This window comes from Pelophylax lessonae, assembly GCF_965119305.1.
Source record: "Pelophylax lessonae genome assembly, chromosome: 5".
NCBI classification, from domain to species: Eukaryota; Metazoa; Chordata; class Amphibia; order Anura; family Ranidae; genus Pelophylax; species Pelophylax lessonae.
In genome coordinates, this window is record NC_138772.1 from 40495618 (window position 1) to 40517473 (window position 21856).

Genomic DNA, 21856 nt, shown 5'->3' on the forward strand with positions numbered 1-21856 from the left:
TTTTGTACAATGAAGTCACAACCTGAAAGTAACATCTCACAAGTAGTGCAGAGACATCAGAGTGCTCCCTTACATCAACTGTCCCTATCAGAGTGCCCCTTTACATCAGCTGTCCCTATCAGAGTGCCCCTTTACATCAACTGTCCCTATCAGAGTGCCCCTTTACATCAACTGTCCCTATCAGAGTGCCCTCTTACATCAGCTGTCCCTATCAGAGTGCCCCTTTACATCAGATGTCCCCATCAGAGTGCCCCCTTATATCAGTTTTCCCATCAGAGTGCCCTTTTACATCGGATGTCCCCATCAGAGTGCTCCCTCACATAAGTTGCCTCATTAGAGTTCCCCTCTTACATAAGTTGCCCCATTAGAGTTCCCCTCTTACATAAGTTGCCCCATGTTAGTGCCCCATTACATCAGCTGTCCCCATCAGTGTGCCCCCTTATATCAGTTTTCCCATCAGAGTGCCCCTTTACATCGGATGTCCCCATCAGAGTGCTCCCTTACATAAGTTGCCTCATTAGAGTTCCCCTCTTACATAAGTTGCCCCATTAGAGTTCCCCTCTTACATAAGTTGCCCCATGTTAGTGCCCCATTACATCAGCTGTCCCCATCAGTGTGCCCCCTTATATCAGTTTTCCCATCAGAGTGCCCCTTTACATCGGATGTCCCCATCAGAGTGCTCCCTTACATAAGTTGCCTCATTAGAGTTCCCCTCTTACATAAGTTGCCCCATTAGAGTTCCCCTCTTACATAAGTTGCCCCATGTTAGTGCCCCATTACATCACCTGTCCCCATCAGTGTGCCCCCTTATATCAGCTGGCCCCTTCAGAATGCCCCCTTATATCAGTCTTCCCCTTAAGAATTCTCCTTTACATCAGGTGTCCCCGTCAGAGTGCCCTCTTATATAAGTTGCCCCATCAGAGTGCCCCCTACACCAGATGTCCCTATCAGAGTGCCCATTTACATCAGGTATCTCCAACAGAGTGCCCTCTTACATCAGTTTCCCCCCCCCTAGAGTGCCCCCTTACATCAGTTGCCCTATCAGAGTGCCCCCTTACATCAGCTGCCCCCTCAGAGTGCCCCCCTTATATCAGCTGTGCCCATCAGAGCCCCTCTTACATCAGTTTCCCCATCAGAGTGCCCCCTTTCATCAAATGTCCCCATAAGGGTCCCCCTTACATCAACTGTCTCTATCAGACTGCCTCCTGGATCAGTGAGGGGGCACACCTAAAATCTGTGGAGGGGGAGGGGGAGAGGGCGCAGCCAACCCTTGCACCCAAGCCTGTTTGGGGAAGCACCTTGTGGTGCCTCTTTTCAGTGCTCAGAATAATGTAACATGTGTTTTACAAATTAACATTAATTACAAGATAAAGACATCCCAGAGCACTATGGGCTATCTAAAGAGGCAACGCTTGCAGCCTGCCCTGGGCTGACATTGTCTGATTGAAACTTCAGTCTGAGACCATTGTCAGTGTACATTTTACCTGAGCTACTGAAGCCGACCTCTACAAGTCTGCATGGACACATTCCTGACATGTCACAATTTACTGCTATAGAAAAGCTCCACTCCTTTTAACTTTGCCTCAGTGGAGATGATGATGCCAGTCTGCTGCAGGCAGGAGGAAGCATTTCCTCAGTCTCAGTCAGTGTGCCTTTGTAGCAAGTCCCCTCAAAGGTGAGAAGCTGCAGCAGTGGCTGATCTGTGTCAGACACCTGTCAACACAGCCAATAACTGAACAGGCACCAGGATGTACACAGCTGTGTAATCTTTTAGCTGATATCTTTCTCTAAGAAGTAGATGGTGACCTTTAATCAGGCCCGGACTGGGACAAAAAATAGGCCCGGGCATTTTGGACTGAGCAGCCCAGGAGGGGGGGGGGGGGCGTGACTGGGGCGTGGCGTTCGTCGGGATGGTTGATGACAGAATTTAATGTTCCAGGATGTGTGGATTCGATTACGGTACCTTTTTTAGATTAATCTGACAGACTGGGTCCAATTTAGATCAGAGCTGCCATATGATGCTGTTTTTTTTGTCTTACTTTAAATCCTGTTTTGATGGTTGAGTCCTAAAAATAGTATTAAGCAGCACAAGATGAGGGTTACTCTAATCAAGGGGTAGACAACCTTTTTGGGCACAGTGTGCCGAAAAATGTTTTCAAAGAAATTGGGAGTGCCAGATACATAAAAAACAACTCTCAACTTCATATAAAGTAACTGCTGTAAACCGCTTGAATAATAGTAAGAAATGAAGTGAGCTTTGCACCTTCACACATCAGATCAGTCCAATTCCTGCACCTTCACACCTCAGATCACCCCAATTCCTGCACTATCACACCTCAGATCACTCCAATTCCTGCACCTTCACACCTCAGATCAGTCCAATTCCTGCACCTTCACACCTCAGATCACCCCAATTCCTGCACTATCACACCTCAGATCACTCCAATTCCTGCACCTTCACACCTCAGATCACCCCAATTCCTGCACTATCACACCTCAGATCACCCCAATTCCTGCACCTTCACACCTCAGATCAGCCCCAATTCCTGCACTATCACACCTCAGATCACCCCAATTCCTGCACCTTCACACCTCAGATCACCCCAATTCCTGCACTATCACACCTCAGATCACCCCAATTCCTGCACCTTCACACCTCAGATCAGCCCCAATTCCTGCACCTTCACACCTCAGATCACCCCAATTCCTGCACCTTCACACCTCAGATCAGCCCCAATTCCTGCACCTTCACACCTCAGATCACTCCAATTCCTGCACCTTCACACCTCAGATCACCCCAATTCCTGCACTATCACACCTCAGATCACCCCAATTCCTGCACCTTCACACCTCAGATCAGCCCCAATTCCTGCACCTTCACACCTCAGATCACCCCAATTCCTGCACCTTCACACCTCAGATCAGTCCCAATTCCTGCACCTTCACACCTCAGATCAGCCCCAATTCCTGCACCTTCACACCTCAGATCACTCCAATTCCTGCACCTTCACACCTCAGATCACCCCAATTCCTGCACTATCACACCTCAGATCACCCCAATTCCTGCACCTTCACACCTCAGATCAGCCCCAATTCCTGCACCTTCACACCTCAGATCACCCCAATTCCTGCACCTTCACACATCAGATCACCCCAATTCCTGCACCTTCACACCTCAGATCAGCCCCAATTCCTGTACCTTCACACCTCAGATCAGCCCCAATTCCTGCACCTTCACACCTCAGATCAGCCCCAATTCCTGCACCTTCACACCTCAGATCACCCCAATTCCTGCACTATCACACCTCAGATCACCCCAATTCCTGCACCTTCACACCTCAGATCAGCCCCAATTCCTGCACTATCACACCTCAGATCAGCCCCAATTCCTGCACCTTCACACCTCAGATCAGCCCCAATTCCTGCACCTTCACACCTCAGATCACCCCAATTCCTGCACTATCACACCTCAGATCACCCCAATTCCTGCACCTTCACACCTCAGATCACCCCAATTCCTGCACTATCACACCTCAGATCACCCCAATTCCTGCACCTTCACACCTCAGATCAGCCCCAATTCCTGCACTATCACACCTCAGATCAGCCCCAATTCCTGCACCTTCACACCTCAGATCACCCCAATTCCTGCACCTTCACACCTCAGATCACCCCAATTCCTGCACTATCACACCTCAGATCACCCCAATTCCTGCACCTTCACACCTCAGATCAGCCCCAATTCCTGCAGTATCACACCTCAGATCACCCCAATTCCTGCACCTTCACACCTCAGATCACCCCAATTCCTGCACCTTCACACCTCAGATCAGTCCCAATTCCTGCACCTTCACACCTCAGATCAGTCCCAATTCCTGCACCTTCACACCTCAGATCACCCCAATTCCTGCACCTTCACACATCAGATCACCCCAATTCCTGCACTATCACACCTCAGATCACCCCAATTCCTGCACCTTCACACCTCAGATCAGCCCCAATTCCTGCACTATCACACCTCAGATCACCCCAATTCCTGCACCTTCACACCTCAGATCACCCCAATTCCTGCACCATCACACCTCAGATCACCCCAATTCCTGGACCTTCACACCTCAGATCACCCCAATTCCTGCACCTTCACACCTCAGATCAGCCCCAATTCCTGCACTATCACACCTCAGATCAGCCCCAATTCCTGCACCTTCACACCTCAGATCACCCCAATTCCTGCACCTTCACACCTCAGATCAGCCCCAATTCCTGCACTATCACACCTCAGATCACCCCAATTCCTGCACCTTCACACCTCAGATCACCCCAATTCCTGCACCTTCACACCTCAGATCACCCCAATTCCTGCACCTTCACACCTCAGATCACCCCAATTCCTGCACCTTCACACCTCAGATCAGTCCAATTCCTGCACCTTCACACTTTTGACTTGGATCTACAAGCAGGTTGTGCTGCTGCAATTAAAATGGGGTGAGCTCCAATGCCAAGCTGCACTGGCTGTGATTGGAAATGTAATCTTTTTTTTTTTTTTTTTTTGAAGGAAAAAAAAAAGGGGGACAAAGTTTTTTATTTTTTTTATTTATTCATACTGGGGATAGGGGTGCTTTATTTATTGCAGCCTTTACATTTAATACCAGTGCTTCTCTGTTATTTGTAGCCTTTGAGGGTTAACCCTTGCTGCCTCCTATACAGCTGTAGGCTGCACTGCACATGCCAAGTACATGTATGGCAGAGAGAGAAGAAAAACAACACAGCAGACAGCCACATGCCACATTACCCTCCTCCGCAGCGTACAGCACATGAAGGAAGGAGGTGGGTGGAGCGATTCAGTAAAAGGCGCAGAGGACGAGATCCTCCTCTGCTGTGCATGCTGGGTCTTCTCTACGGGATGTCACTGGTTGCTAGATGCCATTCGGCCGGCCATCCTAGCAACCAGTGTAGCTCACAATAAAGCGCCCAGCGCCGGCAGAGGATCAGATCGGAGCGGTCAGCAAAGATACCCGGAGATGACATGGAAGTGAAGGGCTCAGTTTTTTACACATAGTAGTGGCCATACATTTTCGGCATCTTTAACTCCTTATCGGCCGAAATGGGATAGGCTCATTTTCAGCCGAAAATATCGGTTGCCAAACTTTCGGTGCATCTCTACTTACATGGCACATGTTCTAGCAGTGACCGTGTGTAGCTGTTTTCAAAACTGCTACACACACACTGTCACTTGCTGCTGCTAGAAAACATGTGCCATGCGGAATGCCAGTTTGCTTGTTAAATGTGATGTGACAGCCAGGTGCACATTTTCAACTTGACTGGCATGCCGCACGGCACATGTTTTCTAGCAGCAGCCAGTGACAGTGTGTGTGTAGCGGTTTTGAAAACCGCTACACACGGTCACTGCTAGAACATGTGCCATGTAAGGAAAGGGCACAAAAACAAACACAACAACACCGCTGGGATTTGTGGTTCTGGCATCCGGCAGAGCATGGTTCACTTCTGGCTTAGCAGCAGGCAGGCCGCAAGTGTAAAAAACAGATAACAAACAGCTACAACACTGTCACTGCTAGAAAACATGTGCCATGCCAGTTTGCTTGTTACATGTGATGTGACAGCCAGGTGCACATTTTCAACTTGAAAATGTGCACCTGGCTGTCACATCACATGTAACAAGCAAACTGGCATGGCACATGTTTTCTAGCAGTGCTGTGACAGTGTTGTAGCTGACTGTTATCTGTTTTTTACGCCTGTGGCCTGCCTGCTGCTAAGCCAGAAGATCCAGACCAGAATACTGCTCTGCCGGAGGCCACCCAGAACCACAAATCCCAGCGGTGACAGTGGTGTGTGGTCTGTGGTGTTGTCACTGTGTTTGTAAATTGTGCTGCTGCCATTCTTTCCTTACCTGTTGTTGAGGCCTTGGCTCCTGTCCTGGTCGTGGGTGGTGGTGTTAATGTTGTGCAGCTCCAGGGCAGGCACTAGTAGTGACACTTGACTTGACAGTCACTCTGACGACTCCTCCACACTCAAGTTCAGTCACTGTCTCGTCTCAGACACACTGTCAGTGTCTGTCTGCGGTGTGCGGCGCCGGAGACTGCTCACTTCCCGCTTCTTCTGTGACAACAAGGCAGCATGGGGTCCCCGCTGGCCTCTAGCTCCACCCCCGGCCTTAGTCACATGACGGTCACACGGTACACCCACCGACTCCACCCCCTCCTGAGCTACGCTGAATGCCGCTGCGGAACACCGGCTGCCAGCTGAGCCAAGTTAGCCAGGAGTGGGGAGTCGGGACAGCGGCGGGCGGCCAGATTGCCGTAATGCGGGGCCCGGGCAGTCAGGGACAGTGGTGGGGCGGGCGGGCCTCCAGATTGCGGTAATGCGGCTGCGGCGGCCCTCAGACTCCGCGGAATCGGCCGCGGAGAGGCCAGCAGCGGCAACGGCCGGAGTCACTTCCCATTTTAATGCGCCCGGACTCGGCGGCCCACCGGGCATATGCCCGCTGTGCCCAATGGTCAGTCCGGCCCTGCAATGATGCCTGAACAAATATGGCTCCATCCTTCTGGAGAGAATATCAGATAAAGGCATTGCCAGGAGGAATATTGTGATCTCTGTAAGAGGTAATAAATACCAGGAAGTGTTACACTTACACAATACTTAGCATATATTCTGCAAACATGAAATAATATATTGTATATGATGATAGGTCTACTCTAAACACCAGGCCTTTTTAGAGAGGCTATAAAGAGCTAAGTAAAAATGTGAAAAGTCGCCAAGATCGCCATCTGCTGGCCAACAATAATAATATTAATAATCATAAATACATAATTAGCTCACAATAAAAAGTAGAAATTTTATAAATGTTTAACCATTATTTTTTATTTTTTTTATTTTAGTACAGACCATAATAGAAAAAAAAAAAGAACCCCTGACAATTTCCCTTTAACCACTTGAAGACCAGGCCTTTCTTGCTACTTTTTGTTTACAAGTAAAAATTTTAATTTTTTGTTTAAAAAGTACCTATAACCCCCAAACATTATATATATATATATATATATATATATATATATATATATATATATATATTCTTTTAGCAGAAGCCCTAGTGAATAAAATGGCAATTGTTCCAAGATTTTATGTCGCACGGTATTTGCGCAGCGGTTTTTCAAACTAAATTTTTTTGAAAAATACACTTTAATGAATTTTAATGCAAAAAAAAACACAACATATAACCCAATTTTTTTGGTAAAATATAAAATATGTTACACCGAGAAAATAGATACCTAACACATCAAGCTTTAAAATTTTGCATGCTTGTGGAATATCGAAAAACTACAATACTTAAAAATCTCCATAGGCGACGCTTTAAAAAAAATTTCAGGTTACCTGTTCAGAGTTACAGAGGAGTTCCAGCACCAGAATTATTGCTGTCACTCTAATGTTCGCAGCGATACCTCACAAGTGTGGTACAAACACTGTTTACATATGCGCTCGCTTCTGCGCGCGAGTACCGAGGGATGGGGGTGCTTTACATTTTTTATTTATTTTTTTTTCTTTTAAACTATTCCATTCATTTTTTCTCACTTTTATTCCTATTACAAGCAATGTAAACATCCCTTGTAATAGAAATAAAGGTGACTCTTTTTGGAAAAATCTGGGGTCTATAGGACCCCAAATTTCTGCTTTACCCTTGATAGCAAAAGATAAAAAAAAAAAAAAATTGATCATTTGCTTTAAAAAAAAAAAAAAATGTTTACTTCCGCCCTAGACCGGAAGTGATGTCATGACGTTGCTCCGATCCTCCAAGGCCATAGAGAAGATCAGAAGATCAGAGACAATCTGGTCTCTCCTCTCCTCTATGGCTAGCTGCGCAAACCGTCAGAGTGATTCCTGGGCTCACCGGTAAATGTGCCAAGCCCGAGAAACACCATTGAGAGGCAGGAGGAGGGGATGACCCCTCCCACTGCTTCTGCAAGTGATCCAGCAGCTAATTAGCCGCTCTGACTGCTTTCGTGAGAAAACCAATTGCTGGCTGACAAAAAAATACCAGGGTTATGGATATCTTCAACCATAATCCCGGTAAACCACTTGCAAAACTGCAATGTAAATATACGTATTGTGGTCAGTAAGGGACTCCAGGCCAATATAAAAGAGACAAAATAATGCAGTGCTCTACATCAGATGGCCCTATCAGTGTGCCCCTATACATCAGGTGTCTGGGAGGAGAAACGACCCCTCCCACTGCTTCTGCAAGCGATCCAGCGGCTAATTAGCCGCTCTGACTGCTTTCACGAGAACGCTAATCACTGGCTGAAAAATACGGGGGTTTTTGCGGATATCTTCAGCCATAATCCTGGTAAACCACTTGTAAACCGCAAAGTATATATACGTATTGGAGGTCAGCAGGGGACTCCAGGCCAATATAAAGGAGACAAAATTATGCAGTTCTCTATTCATTACCCCCATCATTAAATATATTTATAATGCAAGCAGTGTAAGTGTCTGAATCATTTCCTGTACTGCAGAGCTTAGACTGGGGGAAGAAAAGATAGTAGGAAAAGCCAATCAGTTCCTGAGCTGGCTTAAGGCCTGGTTCACACCTATGCAGGTTGCAGGTTGCATATTCCAGGTGCATTTTGCATTTTTCAATACACGTTTTTGATCCATTAAACTCTATGGAAAAAAAAACAAAAAAAAATCCCTGGCCCTTTCCATAAAATGCACAGATGTGAACGTGACCCATAGGAAACCATGATGACTGGACTGTAGTGTGTTTCTGCAAAATGCACAAAAAATGCATAGGTGTGAACCAGGCCTAAAAGCATGCTGATAGAAGGGGAGAGCAGAGTGACAGTGAGATGAACTCATCACTGTGCTGCTTCTCCATTCACTGTCCAGTCACGGTTCTTGGGGAAGGACATAACAGCTCTGCTGGGTTGAATGATGCTGGTTGGCATCAGTGAGGACATCTAGTGGCTGAAAAGTAGTAGTGCAGTTAAAGGTGAGCGTTGTCATAAAAGTATTTTTCTAATTTTTATCTTTCCATGATCGATTTGTTTGTCATTGTATTTTTTTTAGTGTAGCTAACAATTGAATAATCTCTTACAGAGCGCAGCGCATACTTTAAATCATATGTTTTCAAGTAGCTTTAGTCCTGTTTAGAAGGATCTGACTTCTGTTAGAACAGATTTAATGACGCCATTCATTATCTCTCCTCCACCTAGCAATTTGCCGGCATCCGTGCGGAAGAAATATGGAATGCACAGCGCCAAATGTTTGCAAATGTAAGGCGGGTTATTCCGGATACAACTGTCAGACTGGTAAGCGGCCGCACACAGTCATTTGTCCGAGTAAATGTTTACATGTGAGAGTAATGTGCCTCCTTGTAATTACATTTGATGTGCTGCAGCTGTGTGCCGCCCGGACTGCAAGAACCGTGGGAAGTGTGCGAGACCCAACGTGTGCGAGTGTGCGCCAGGATACGGGGGAAGCACGTGCCAAGAAGGTGACAATCCTCTGCTTTCTGTGCCCTGTGATTGGATGATTATTCACCCGGATTTGTTTCCTAAGCTGAATGTACCCAAAACTGGTGTTTTATTTCTGAGTGGCGCACGGGTGGATATCTCTCCAAATCTTAAACTCCAGCCTTTATTTCTGTCTTGCACAGTTGTAGCGGCTCCTCTCCTGTAATGAAATAGCTTCCTCTGATTTCACTGCACACTGAGAGCTTCTCACCATGAGAGAGAGAGAGAGAATGAATATCTTACAACAGGAACACAACTGTCCAAAAGATTAGAGAGGAGAGAGAGAGCGAGGGAGAGAGAAGAGATGGGGAGAGAGAGGGAGGGAGAGAAGAGAGTGAGAGAGAGAGGAGAGAGAGAGAGGGAGAGAGAGAGGGGGGAGAGAGAGGAGAGAGAGGGGGGAGAGAGAGGAGAGAGAGATGGGGGGGGAGAGAGGAGAGAGAGAGAGAAGAGAGAGAGAAGGGAGAAAGGGAAGGGAGAGAGAGAAGAGAGAGAGAGAAGGGAGAGAGAGAGGGGGGAGAGAGAGGGGGGAGAGAGAGAGGGGGGAGAGAGAGAGGGGGGAGAGAGAGGGGAGAAAGAGGGGGAGAGAGAGAGAGAAGGGGGAGAGAGAGGGGAGAGAGAGAGAGAGAAGGGGGAGAGAGAGGGGAGAGAGAGAGAGAGAAGGGGGAGAGAGAGGGGAGAGAGAGAGAGAGAAGGGGGAGAGAGAGGGGAGAGAGAGAGAGAGAAGGGGGAGAGAGAGGGGAGAGAGAAGGGGGAGAGAGAGAGGGGGGGAGAGTGAAAGAGAAGGGGGAGAGGGGGGGGGGAGAGAGAGAGAGAAGGGGGAGAGAGGGAGAGAGAGAGAGAGAGAGAGAGAGAGAAGGGGGAGAGAGAGGGGAGAGATAGAGAGGGGGGAGAGAGAGGGGAGAGTGAGAGAGAGAGAGAGAGAGAAGGGGGAGAGAGAGGGGGAGGGGGAGAGAGAGAGAGAGATAGGGGAGAGAGAGAGGAGAGCGAGAGGGAGGGAGAGAAGAGAGTGAGAGAAGAGAGAGAGGGGGAGAGAAGAGCAAGAGGGGGAGAGGGGGGAGAGGGGGAGAGGGGGGAGAGAGAGAGGGGGGGGAGAGAGAGAGAGGGGGGAGAGAGAAGAGAGAGGAGAGAGAAAGGAGAGAGGAAGAGAGGAGAGAAGAGAGAGATGGGGGGAGAGAGAGAAGAGAGAGATGGAGAGAGAGAAGGGAGAGAGAGGGGGGAGAGAGAGAGAGAAGGAGGAGAGAGGGGGAGAGAGAGAGAGAGAGAGAGAGAGAGAGAGAGAGAGAGAAGGGGGAGAGAGGGGGGAGAGAGAGAGAAGGGAGAGAGAGGGGGGAGAGAGAGAGAAGGGGGAGAGAGGGGGGAGAGAGAGAGAGAGAAGGGGGAGAGAGGGGGGAGAGAGAGAGAAGGGGGAGAGAGGGGGGAGAGAGAGAGAGAAGGGGGAGAGAGGGGGGGAGGGAGAGAGGGGAGAGAGAGAGAGAGAGAATGAATATCTTGCAACAGACACACAACTGTCCAAAAGATTATGCTTCCCATCCAAAACTAGGGGAAAAAAAACATTTTGGCATTAGATACATTCTAACCAGTTGAGGACGCAAGACATGCTACACACTTCCAGGAAAAAAAAAACTGCCATTAAACCCAAAAGTAAACGTTTATTAACCACTTGCCAACCGCCCGCCGCAGTTTTACGCGAAACGACATAGCCCTACATGGGTCGCGCGTGTGGGGGGTAATCGCGCTCCTTTCCCCAATAGGAACCAGGGAAGCCGATTTAGGGGACTGGCAGCTGTGATTGCCACCGGGCACCCGCAATCGCTCCCCACTGAGAGAGAACAACGGTCTGCTGTTGTAAACACATCTGACCGTTGTTCTCTCTGAAATGATCATAGAGCTCCTGTGATCCTTCTATATAGGATCACAGGTCTCTGTGGTCATTTCACAAGTCCTTCCCCCATACAGTTAGAAAACACTCCCCTAGGCTCACACTTAACCCTTTGATCACCATTGTGTTAACTTCTTCCCTTCCAGTGTCATTATTACAGTAACAGTGCATATTTTTAGCACTGATTACTGTATGTCACTGGTACCCCCAAAAGCATCAAAAATGTCAGTTAGGGATCTGAATTGTCCGCTGCAATGTCGCAGTCCCGCTAAAATTTGCAGATTGCTGCCACTACTAGTAAAAAAATAAATAAAAATGACATAAATCTTGCTCATAGTTAGTTGACACAATAACTTTTGCGCAAACCAATCAAAATATGCTTATTGGGATTTTTTTACCAAAAATATTTGGCAGAATACAAATTGGCCTAAAATGGTAAAAAAAAAATTGGCCAATGTTATATAGCAGAATGGGAAAAATATTGTTTGTTTGTTTTTTTCAGAATTTTTGCTCTTTTTTTGTTGATAGCGCAAAAAATAAAAATCACAGAGGTGATCAAATATCACCAAAAGAAAGCTCTATTTGTGGGGAAAAAAAGGACATCAATTTTATTAGGGTTTTACAGCGTCGCACAACCGTTCAAATGTCAGTTTAAGTAACGCAGTGCCGAATCGCAAAAAATGGCCTGGTCATTAAGGGGGGAAACCTTCTGGTCCAGAACTGGTTAAATTGCAGCTTACCGATTCTTAGATGTGATGGCTGAATTTGTTTTTTTTTTAGGCTTTCTTTCTTCACTTTTCCATCTGGTGATCCGGTAAGCAAGTCTGTTTTTCAAAAGCACAAGCTCTCCAGCAGTATGTATCAGTTTACATTGATGAGACAAACCACTTAAAGAAGAACCCTGGGAATTATTTTTATTTTCCCATGCAGTAAATGGATTAGCTGCACGTTTCATCTAGGGGATTGTGGAGCGGAGATATACTTACCTAATCCGCCCATCCTCCGAGCACAAGACAAATCCCTGCTGCTTCTGCCCCCCACGTTGACCCTTGGACGGAGTGGTGTGCCACTCAGGCTCAGTTAGTTTGGGGAGTGGTATGAAGGATGGAAGCATCTGCTGCTGCGGGAGTGCTGGCAGAGGAGTGGAGCAGAGCTTGTCCTGGCTCCTGTAGCAGCTGGAGAGAGAGAGGAAGAGATCCCCGGTGCCGCACATCCATGCAAGTGTTCAGTAGTGAAATGACAACCTCAGCCTGAGCTCCCGCCAGGCCACAACCCCAATATTTTTGGCTCCGGGGGTGGAAGGAAACGCGTTGGGGGCATAGCTTGGCAGTAGCTCAGGCTAAGGTTGTCATTTCACCATTGAACACTTGTGTGGATGTGCGGCACCGGGGATCTCTTACTCTCTCTCTCCCCCTGAATGTTAGTGGTCTTGTGAATGCACTGCTTCTGACGTCATCACACCCATGGGCCGGCTCTGGACATAAGGACGGCAGGAAAAATCCACTGCTAGATGTGGGGATGCAAGGTTTTCCGGAGGATCGAAGGACCGGGTAAGTACAGCTTTTCCTTGCACCCTTGAAAAAACGAGCAGGTAACCTATGCATATGAGAATAAATATGTTTTATGGAGTTCTTCTTTAACACTGGCAGCGGTGCTTACAATGATCAGCTTTTATTTATTTTTGTAAAACCTTTATCCCAAAAGGAAAAACATACTGTTTGCTGTAGCTGATTATAAAGTGTGAGCTGGAGTTTGGCTTCAATTTTTTAGTGTATCTAAATCTGCTAATACATTTACCATTCCCCTCCCCCCAGACTGACAATGCTGCTTTTGTGCTGTGCCTCCTGTGCTCATTCCAGAGTGGTGCCTCACTAATACTGGAGGTATGTTACTGGCCAGATCACCAGGTGAAAACAGAAAGGGAAAAGCCTAAAAAAGAAAACTAATGCAGTCACCACATCTAATGATTGGTAACCTGCAATATATTACATTTTTGGCTCCATTCACACCTGAGCATATCGTTTTCAGGGTTTTTTTCTGGCATTTTTTGCAGGTGTTTGGAGGCAGGCATTGAAATATAACAAAAACCTGATCCCCCCTTCTTGGGTCCCCTGGCTTCTTCCCCCTGCCGAATGCCCCCAATAGCAAGCCTCTTACAAGTGTTTGCCTTTAATCTGCCAAAAAAGAAGCTCATGTACTTTTTTGAGCTTCAGGCATTTTGCTTCTGTTCAAACCTGAAATTAATCTCTTAATTATCTAATTAGTTAACTATTTAATTGATATCTTTTTTTCATAAAAACATACAATTCAATATATTGATTTTCAGGAGAAGAATCAACAAAAAGTAATCACTTCCCCATATCAACTGAATGAAGTCATGGCACTAAATGTCGGAAGAGATATAATACATATTTAATTAGAACCATTAAGGCTCCATTCACACTACCGCGGCATGACTCCTGCACGACTTCGGGGGCGACCTGTGAAGTCCCGTGCACCGCGACTTCGGCGCGACTTGCACGTACTTCATATAATGAATGTCTATGCAAGTCGCTCTGAGGTCGCCCCGAAGTAGCACAGGACCCTTTTTCTAAGTCGGAGCGACTTGTGTCGCTCCTATTAGAACGGGTCCTGTAGCAGTCAATGGACCGCGACGGTGCGCGACTTGTCAGGCTGACAAGTCGCGGTAGTGTGAATGGAGTCTAAAATTAGCTGGAATAACAAACATCACAAATTGTTACAAAACTCCCTAAGCAAAAAAAATAAATCCAAATCAAAGTCTGAATTGAACCCCTTTGTACTCAGTGTGTCCATACCGTGAATCCATTGCATTCAGGCCCGGACTGGGACAAAAAATAGGCCCGGGCATTTTGGACTGAGCAGCCCAGGAGGGGGGGGGGCGTGACTGGGGCGTGGCGTTCGTCGGGATGGTTGATGACAGAATTTAATGTTCCAGGATGTGTGGATTCGATTACGGTACCTTTTTTAGATTAATCTGACAGACTGGGTCCAATTTAGATCAGAGCTGCCATATGATGCTGTTTTTTTTGTCTTACTTTAAATCCTGTTTTGATGGTTGAGTCCTAAAAATAGTATTAAGCAGCACAAGATGAGGGTTACTCTAATCAAGGGGTAGACAACCTTTTTGGGCACAGTGTGCCGAAAAATGTTTTCAAAGAAATTGGGAGTGCCAGATACATAAAAAACAACTCTCAACTTCATATAAAGTAACTGCTGTAAACCGCTTGAATAATAGTAAGAAATGAAGTGAGCTTTGCACCTTCACACATCAGATCAGCCCAATTCCTGCACCTTCACACCTCAGATCAGTCCCAATTCCTGCACCTTCACACCTCAGATCAGTCCAATTCCTGCACCTTCACACCTCAGATCACCCCAATTCCTGCACTATCACACCTCAGATCACCCCAATTCCTGCACCTTCACACCTCAGATCAGTCCAATTCCTGCACCTTCACACCTCAGATCACCCCAATTCCTGCACTATCACACCTCAGATCACTCCAATTCCTGCACCTTCACACCTCAGATCACCCCAATTCCTGCACTATCACACCTCAGATCACCCCAATTCCTGCACCTTCACACCTCAGATCAGCCCCAATTCCTGCACTATCACACCTCAGATCACTCCAATTCCTGCACCTTCACACCTCAGATCACCCCAATTCCTGCACTATCACACCTCAGATCACCCCAATTCCTGCACCTTCACACCTCAGATCAGCCCCAATTCCTGCACCTTCACACCTCAGATCACCCCAATTCCTGCACCTTCACACCTCAGATCAGTCCCAATTCCTGCACCTTCACACCTCAGATCAGCCCCAATTCCTGCACCTTCACACCTCAGATCACTCCAATTCCTGCACCTTCACACCTCAGATCACCCCAATTCCTGCACTATCACACCTCAGATCACCCCAATTCCTGCACCTTCACACCTCAGATCAGCCCCAATTCCTGCACCTTCACACCTCAGATCACCCCAATTCCTGCACCTTCACACATCAGATCACCCCAATTCCTGCACCTTCACACCTCAGATCAGCCCCAATTCCTGTACCTTCACACCTCAGATCAGCCCCAATTCCTGCACCTTCACACCTCAGATCAGCCCCAATTCCTGCACCTTCACACCTCAGATCACCCCAATTCCTGCACTATCACACCTCAGATCACCCCAATTCCTGCACCTTCACACCTCAGATCACCCCAATTCCTGCACTATCACACCTCAGATCACCCCAATTCCTGCACCTTCACACCTCAGATCAGCCCCAATTCCTGCACTATCACACCTCAGATCAGCCCCAATTCCTGCACCTTCACACCTCAGATCACCCCAATTCCTGCACCTTCACACCTCAGATCACCCCAATTCCTGCACTATCACACCTCAGATCACCCCAATTCCTGCACCTTCACACCTCAGATCAGCCCCAATTCCTGCAGTATCACACCTCAGATCACCCCAATTCCTGCACCTTCACACCTCAGATCACCCCAATTCCTGCACCTTCACACCTCAGATCAGTCCCAATTCCTGCACCTTCACACCTCAGATCAGTCCCAATTCCTGCACCTTCACACCTCAGATCACCCCAATTCCTGCACCTTCACACATCAGATCACCCCAATTCCTGCACTATCACACCTCAGATCACCCCAATTCCTGCACCTTCACACCTCAGATCAGCCCCAATTCCTGCACTATCACACCTCAGATCACCCCAATTCCTGCACCTTCACACCTCAGATCACCCCAATTCCTGCACCATCACACCTCAGATCACCCCAATTCCTGGACCTTCACACCTCAGATCACCCCAATTCCTGCACCTTCACACCTCAGATCAGCCCCAATTCCTGCACTATCACACCTCAGATCAGCCCCAATTCCTGCACCTTCACACCTCAGATCACCCCAATTCCTGCACCTTCACACCTCAGATCAGCCCCAATTCCTGCACTATCACACCTCAGATCACCCCAATTCCTGCACCTTCACACCTCAGATCACCCCAATTCCTGCACCTTCACACCTCAGATCACCCCAATTCCTGCACCTTCACACCTCAGATCACCCCAATTCCTGCACCTTCACACCTCAGATCAGTCCAATTCCTGCACCTTCACACTTTTGACTTGGATCTACAAGCAGGTTGTGCTGCTGCAATTAAAATGGGGTGAGCTCCAATGCCAAGCTGCACTGGCTGTGATTGGAAATGTAATCTTTTTTTTTTTTGAAGGAAAAAAAAAAGGGGGACAAAGTTTTTTATTTTTTTTATTTATTCATACTGGGGATAGGGGTGCTTTATTTATTGCAGCCTTTACATTTAATACCAGTGCTTCTCTGTTATTTGTAGCCTTTGAGGGTTAACCCTTGCTGCCTCCTATACAGCTGTAGGCTGCACTGCACATGCCAAGTACATGTATGGCAGAGAGAGAAGAAAAACAACACAGCAGACAGCCACATGCCACATTACCCTCCTCCGCAGCGTACAGCACATGAAGGAAGGAGGTGGGTGGAGCGATTCAGTAAAAGGCGCAGAGGACGAGATCCTCCTCTGCTGTGCATGCTGGGTCTTCTCTACGGGATGTCACTGGTTGCTAGATGCCATTCGGCCGGCCATCCTAGCAACCAGTGTAGCTCACAATAAAGCGCCCAGCGCCGGCAGAGGATCAGATCGGAGCGGTCAGCAAAGATACCCGGAGATGACATGGAAGTGAAGGGCTCAGTTTTTTACACATAGTAGTGGCCATACATTTTCGGCATCTTTAACTCCTTATCGGCCGAAATGGGATAGGCTCATTTTCAGCCGAAAATATCGGTTGCCAAACTTTCGGTGCATCTCTACTTACATGGCACATGTTCTAGCAGTGACCGTGTGTAGCTGTTTTCAAAACTGCTACACACACACTGTCACTTGCTGCTGCTAGAAAACATGTGCCATGCGGAATGCCAGTTTGCTTGTTAAATGTGATGTGACAGCCAGGTGCACATTTTCAACTTGACTGGCATGCCGCACGGCACATGTTTTCTAGCAGCAGCCAGTGACAGTGTGTGTGTAGCGGTTTTGAAAACCGCTACACACGGTCACTGCTAGAACATGTGCCATGTAAGGAAAGGGCACAAAAACAAACACAACAACACCGCTGGGATTTGTGGTTCTGGCATCCGGCAGAGCATGGTTCACTTCTGGCTTAGCAGCAGGCAGGCCGCAAGTGTAAAAAACAGATAACAAACAGCTACAACACTGTCACTGCTAGAAAACATGTGCCATGCCAGTTTGCTTGTTACATGTGATGTGACAGCCAGGTGCACATTTTCAACTTGAAAATGTGCACCTGGCTGTCACATCACATGTAACAAGCAAACTGGCATGGCACATGTTTTCTAGCAGTGCTGTGACAGTGTTGTAGCTGACTGTTATCTGTTTTTTACGCCTGTGGCCTGCCTGCTGCTAAGCCAGAAGATCCAGACCAGAATACTGCTCTGCCGGAGGCCACCCAGAACCACAAATCCCAGCGGTGACAGTGGTGTGTGGTCTGTGGTGTTGTCACTGTGTTTGTAAATTGTGCTGCTGCCATTCTTTCCTTACCTGTTGTTGAGGCCTTGGCTCCTGTCCTGGTCGTGGGTGGTGGTGTTAATGTTGTGCAGCTCCAGGGCAGGCACTAGTAGTGACACTTGACTTGACAGTCACTCTGACGACTCCTCCACACTCAAGTTCAGTCACTGTCTCGTCTCAGACACACTGTCAGTGTCTGTCTGCGGTGTGCGGCGCCGGAGACTGCTCACTTCCCGCTTCTTCTGTGACAACAAGGCAGCATGGGGTCCCCGCTGGCCTCTAGCTCCACCCCCGGCCTTAGTCACATGACGGTCACACGGTACACCCACCGACTCCACCCCCTCCTGAGCTACGCTGAATGCCGCTGCGGAACACCGGCTGCCAGCTGAGCCAAGTTAGCCAGGAGTGGGGAGTCGGGACAGCGGCGGGCGGCCAGATTGCCGTAATGCGGGGCCCGGGCAGTCAGGGACAGTGGTGGGGCGGGCGGGCCTCCAGATTGCGGTAATGCGGCTGCGGCGGCCCTCAGACTCCGCGGAATCGGCCGCGGAGAGGCCAGCAGCGGCAACGGCCGGAGTCACTTCCCATTTTAATGCGCCCGGACTCGGCGGCCCACCGGGCATATGCCCGCTGTGCCCAATGGTCAGTCCGGCCCTGATTGCATTTCTTTTTTCTTTAGAGTCAATTCCCTATTGCCTCCACATCTATTGTCAGCCACCCCATCATTTACCATATATTTAAGTTGGGAGACTGTATTTCCTCTTGCCACAAAGTGTCGCACTAAAGGTAGTTGTACTAATTTGTTCCTAATAGAGTATTTGTGATGAGTATGAAAAAAAAATAAAAGAGGTGCAATGGATTCCAGCTATTTTATTGGTTCTTATTGAATATTTATTATATCTTTTCGGACATTAGGTGCCATATTGGGACTTCATTGGGTTTATATAGAGAACTGATTACTCGTTGTTGATTCTTCTCATAAAAATCAATATATTGAATTGTATGTTTTTCTTTTAGAGAATAAGATATCAATTAAACGGTTAACTAATTAGGGTAATTACGAGATTGATTCCAGATTTTGAACAGATATATACAGTAAGTGTATATAGTTATTTGTATAGTGACATGCTGTTATCTGCAGGGCTTTTTTTTTTTTTTTTTTTCCATTACCTCCAGCACTGAATGAATTTTATGGTTGGGTGTGCTTGAGGATCTAGTAAATCTGGCTGCTGAGGGACCTATTGTTGCTGGTGGGGATCTATTTTTGTGTGGGGGTCTATTGTTACTGGGTAGGTTTATTTTTGCTAGGTGGGGGGGTATTTTCTTTCTGGGAGGGATGTACTGTTGAGGAAGATGTCTAACGTTGCTGGTTGCCAGAGGGTCTATTGATGCTGGCTGCTGGGAGATCTGTTGTTGCTGCTGGGGGTCTATTGTTGCTGGGGTGGTATTTTGTTGCGGAGGGGTCCATTGTTGCTTTTGGGGAAGGTCTGCTGTTTGCTGGGGTGGGGTTGATTGTTGCTGGGGGGATCTACTGTTGCTGGGGTGAGGTCTATCAAGGTCCATACAAATTACTTCATGCACAAAATTATACTTGGTTCTGTATTCTCTTAACCACTTCCCGCCCGCCCTATTACAAATTGATGGCGGGAATGTGGTTGAGTTATCCTGACCGGACGTCATATGACGGCGGCAGGATAACACCGCTCTGGGCGCCCCCCGGGGGGCGCGCAGAGCGGCGATCGGTGATGCGAGGTGTCAGTCTGACACCCTGCATCTCCGATCTCGGTAAAGAGCCTCTGACGGAGGCTCTTTACCATGTGATCAGCCGTGTCCAATCACGGCTGGTCACATAGTAAAACAGGAACAGCCGTTGATCGGCTTTCCTTAGTTCGTGCCTGACAGGCACGAGTAAAGGAGCGCCGATCGGCGGCTCCCCTGACAGGGGGGGGTCGGCACTGGTAATCAGATCATTGATTACCAGTGCAGATCCTCGGGGGGGGGATGCCACTAGATCCACCAGGGATGCCCACTATGACCCCAGGGATGCCCACTATGACCCCAGGGATGCCCACTATGGCCACCAGGGATGGCGATCAGGGCTCAGGGAGCCCCCCATTGCCCTCCCCATCAGTGATGCCCACTAGTGTCCTCCCTATCAGTGCTGCCCACAAGTGCCCATCATTGCCATCCTTTAGTGTCGCCCACCAGTGCCCATTATTGCCCACCAGTGCCGCCTATCAGTGCCCATTAGTGCCCATCAGTGCCTCCCGTCAGTACCGATCAGTGCCGCCCATCAGTGCCCATCAGTGCCCACCAGTGCTGCCTATCAGTGCCCATTAGTGCCCGTCAGTGCCGCCTATCAGTGCCCGTCAGTGCCGCCTATCAGTGCCCATCAATGCCGCCTATCAGTGCCCAGCAGTGTCGCCTATCAGTGCCCACCAATGCTGCATATCAGTGCTACCTATCAGTGCCTATCAGTGCCGCCTATCAGTGCCGCCTATCAGTGCCACCCCATCAGTGCCACCCCATCAGTGCCACCCCATCATTGCCTCCTCATCAGTGCCTGTCAGTGCAGTCTCATCAGTGCTCATGAGTGCAGGAAAAAACTTATTTATTTACAAAATTGTATAACATAAACAAAAAGACTTTTTTTTTTTTTTCAAACTTTTCTGTCTTTTTTTATTTGTTTAGCAAAAAGTAAAAATCGCACAGGTGATCAAATACCACCAAAAGAAAGCTCTATTTGTGGGGGGGAAATGATATAAATTTGGTGTAAGTACAGTGTTGCATGACCGCGCAATTGTCATTCAAAATGCAACAGCGCTAAAAGGGGAAAATTGGCCTGGGCGGGAAGGGAGGGAAGTGCCCTGTATTAAAGTGGTTAAAGGGGTGATACTGAGTAGTGGGTAAGGGGTGGAGCCAGGAGACAGTGCTTAGAGGGGGGAGGGGGCAGAGACGAAGGGAGACTCAGACAGAGGAAGTTCCTGCACCTATTCTCTGAGAAAAAAGTTCTGCTTATATGAGAATGACGCTAAATGTCAAAAATGGAACACATTATGCTTTTTCTCTTTACTTTTTTTAAAAAAAATGTAAGTGCAGCAATCCCTATACATATACATATACATATATATATATATATATATATATATATATATATATATAGGGATTGCTGCACTTAATTTTTTTTTTTTTTTTTAAAGTAAAGAAAAATAAATACAGAATGCCTATGTTCATATATAGCTAAAATCCACAAAAGATAATATAGAAAATAATAACAGAAGTGCAATATTTAGGCGATCCCTTGTTTGTTTATGCACAGATCCTGAATATCTTCATGGAAAAATAAAAATAAAAAAATCAATGTTGTATTGATTTTTTTTTTTTTTTTTTACTGGCAAACAGTATTTGGGTGTCTCTGTTATCTTGCTTGTTTTAGAAGTCAATGTAGCTCACCCTCTGCTGACTATTATGGGTATTACAGTTCATTTGTGTTGCCTTCCAAATGTTAAATTGTATCTAAATTGAAGAACAAAAATGTAATATATTGCAGCTTCCAGTCCTTAGATGTAGCAGCTGCATTCGTTCTATTTGTTCAGGCTAAGTACATTCTCTGGAAGTACAGAAAAATACTTGTTGATCTTGCAAGAAACCTTGTGTCCTTTAAACTTCCTATACACTGAACTGAAACATCATCCATCTCAGATTTTCGTTACATACAGGAAACCTCCTCCGTATGTACAGCTGTGACCAAAACTTTTGAAAATGACACAAATATTAATTTTTACATAGTCTGCTGTCTCAGTTTTTTATGATGGCTATTTGCATATACTACATAATGTTATGAAGAGTGATCAGATGAATTG

General features: G+C 47.3%; 1 protein-coding gene across 1 annotated transcript in view; it reads left to right on the forward strand.

Moving 5' to 3' along the window:
* Positions 1-21856, forward strand: part of VWDE (von Willebrand factor D and EGF domains) — a 207195-nt gene that overhangs the window by 142810 nt on the left and 42529 nt on the right. The window contains exons 22-23 of the mRNA XM_082259055.1: positions 9225-9320; positions 9410-9505. Coding sequence (XP_082115181.1) covers positions 9225-9320; positions 9410-9505 — 192 coding nt within the window. The remainder of the gene's footprint in view (positions 1-9224; positions 9321-9409; positions 9506-21856) is intronic.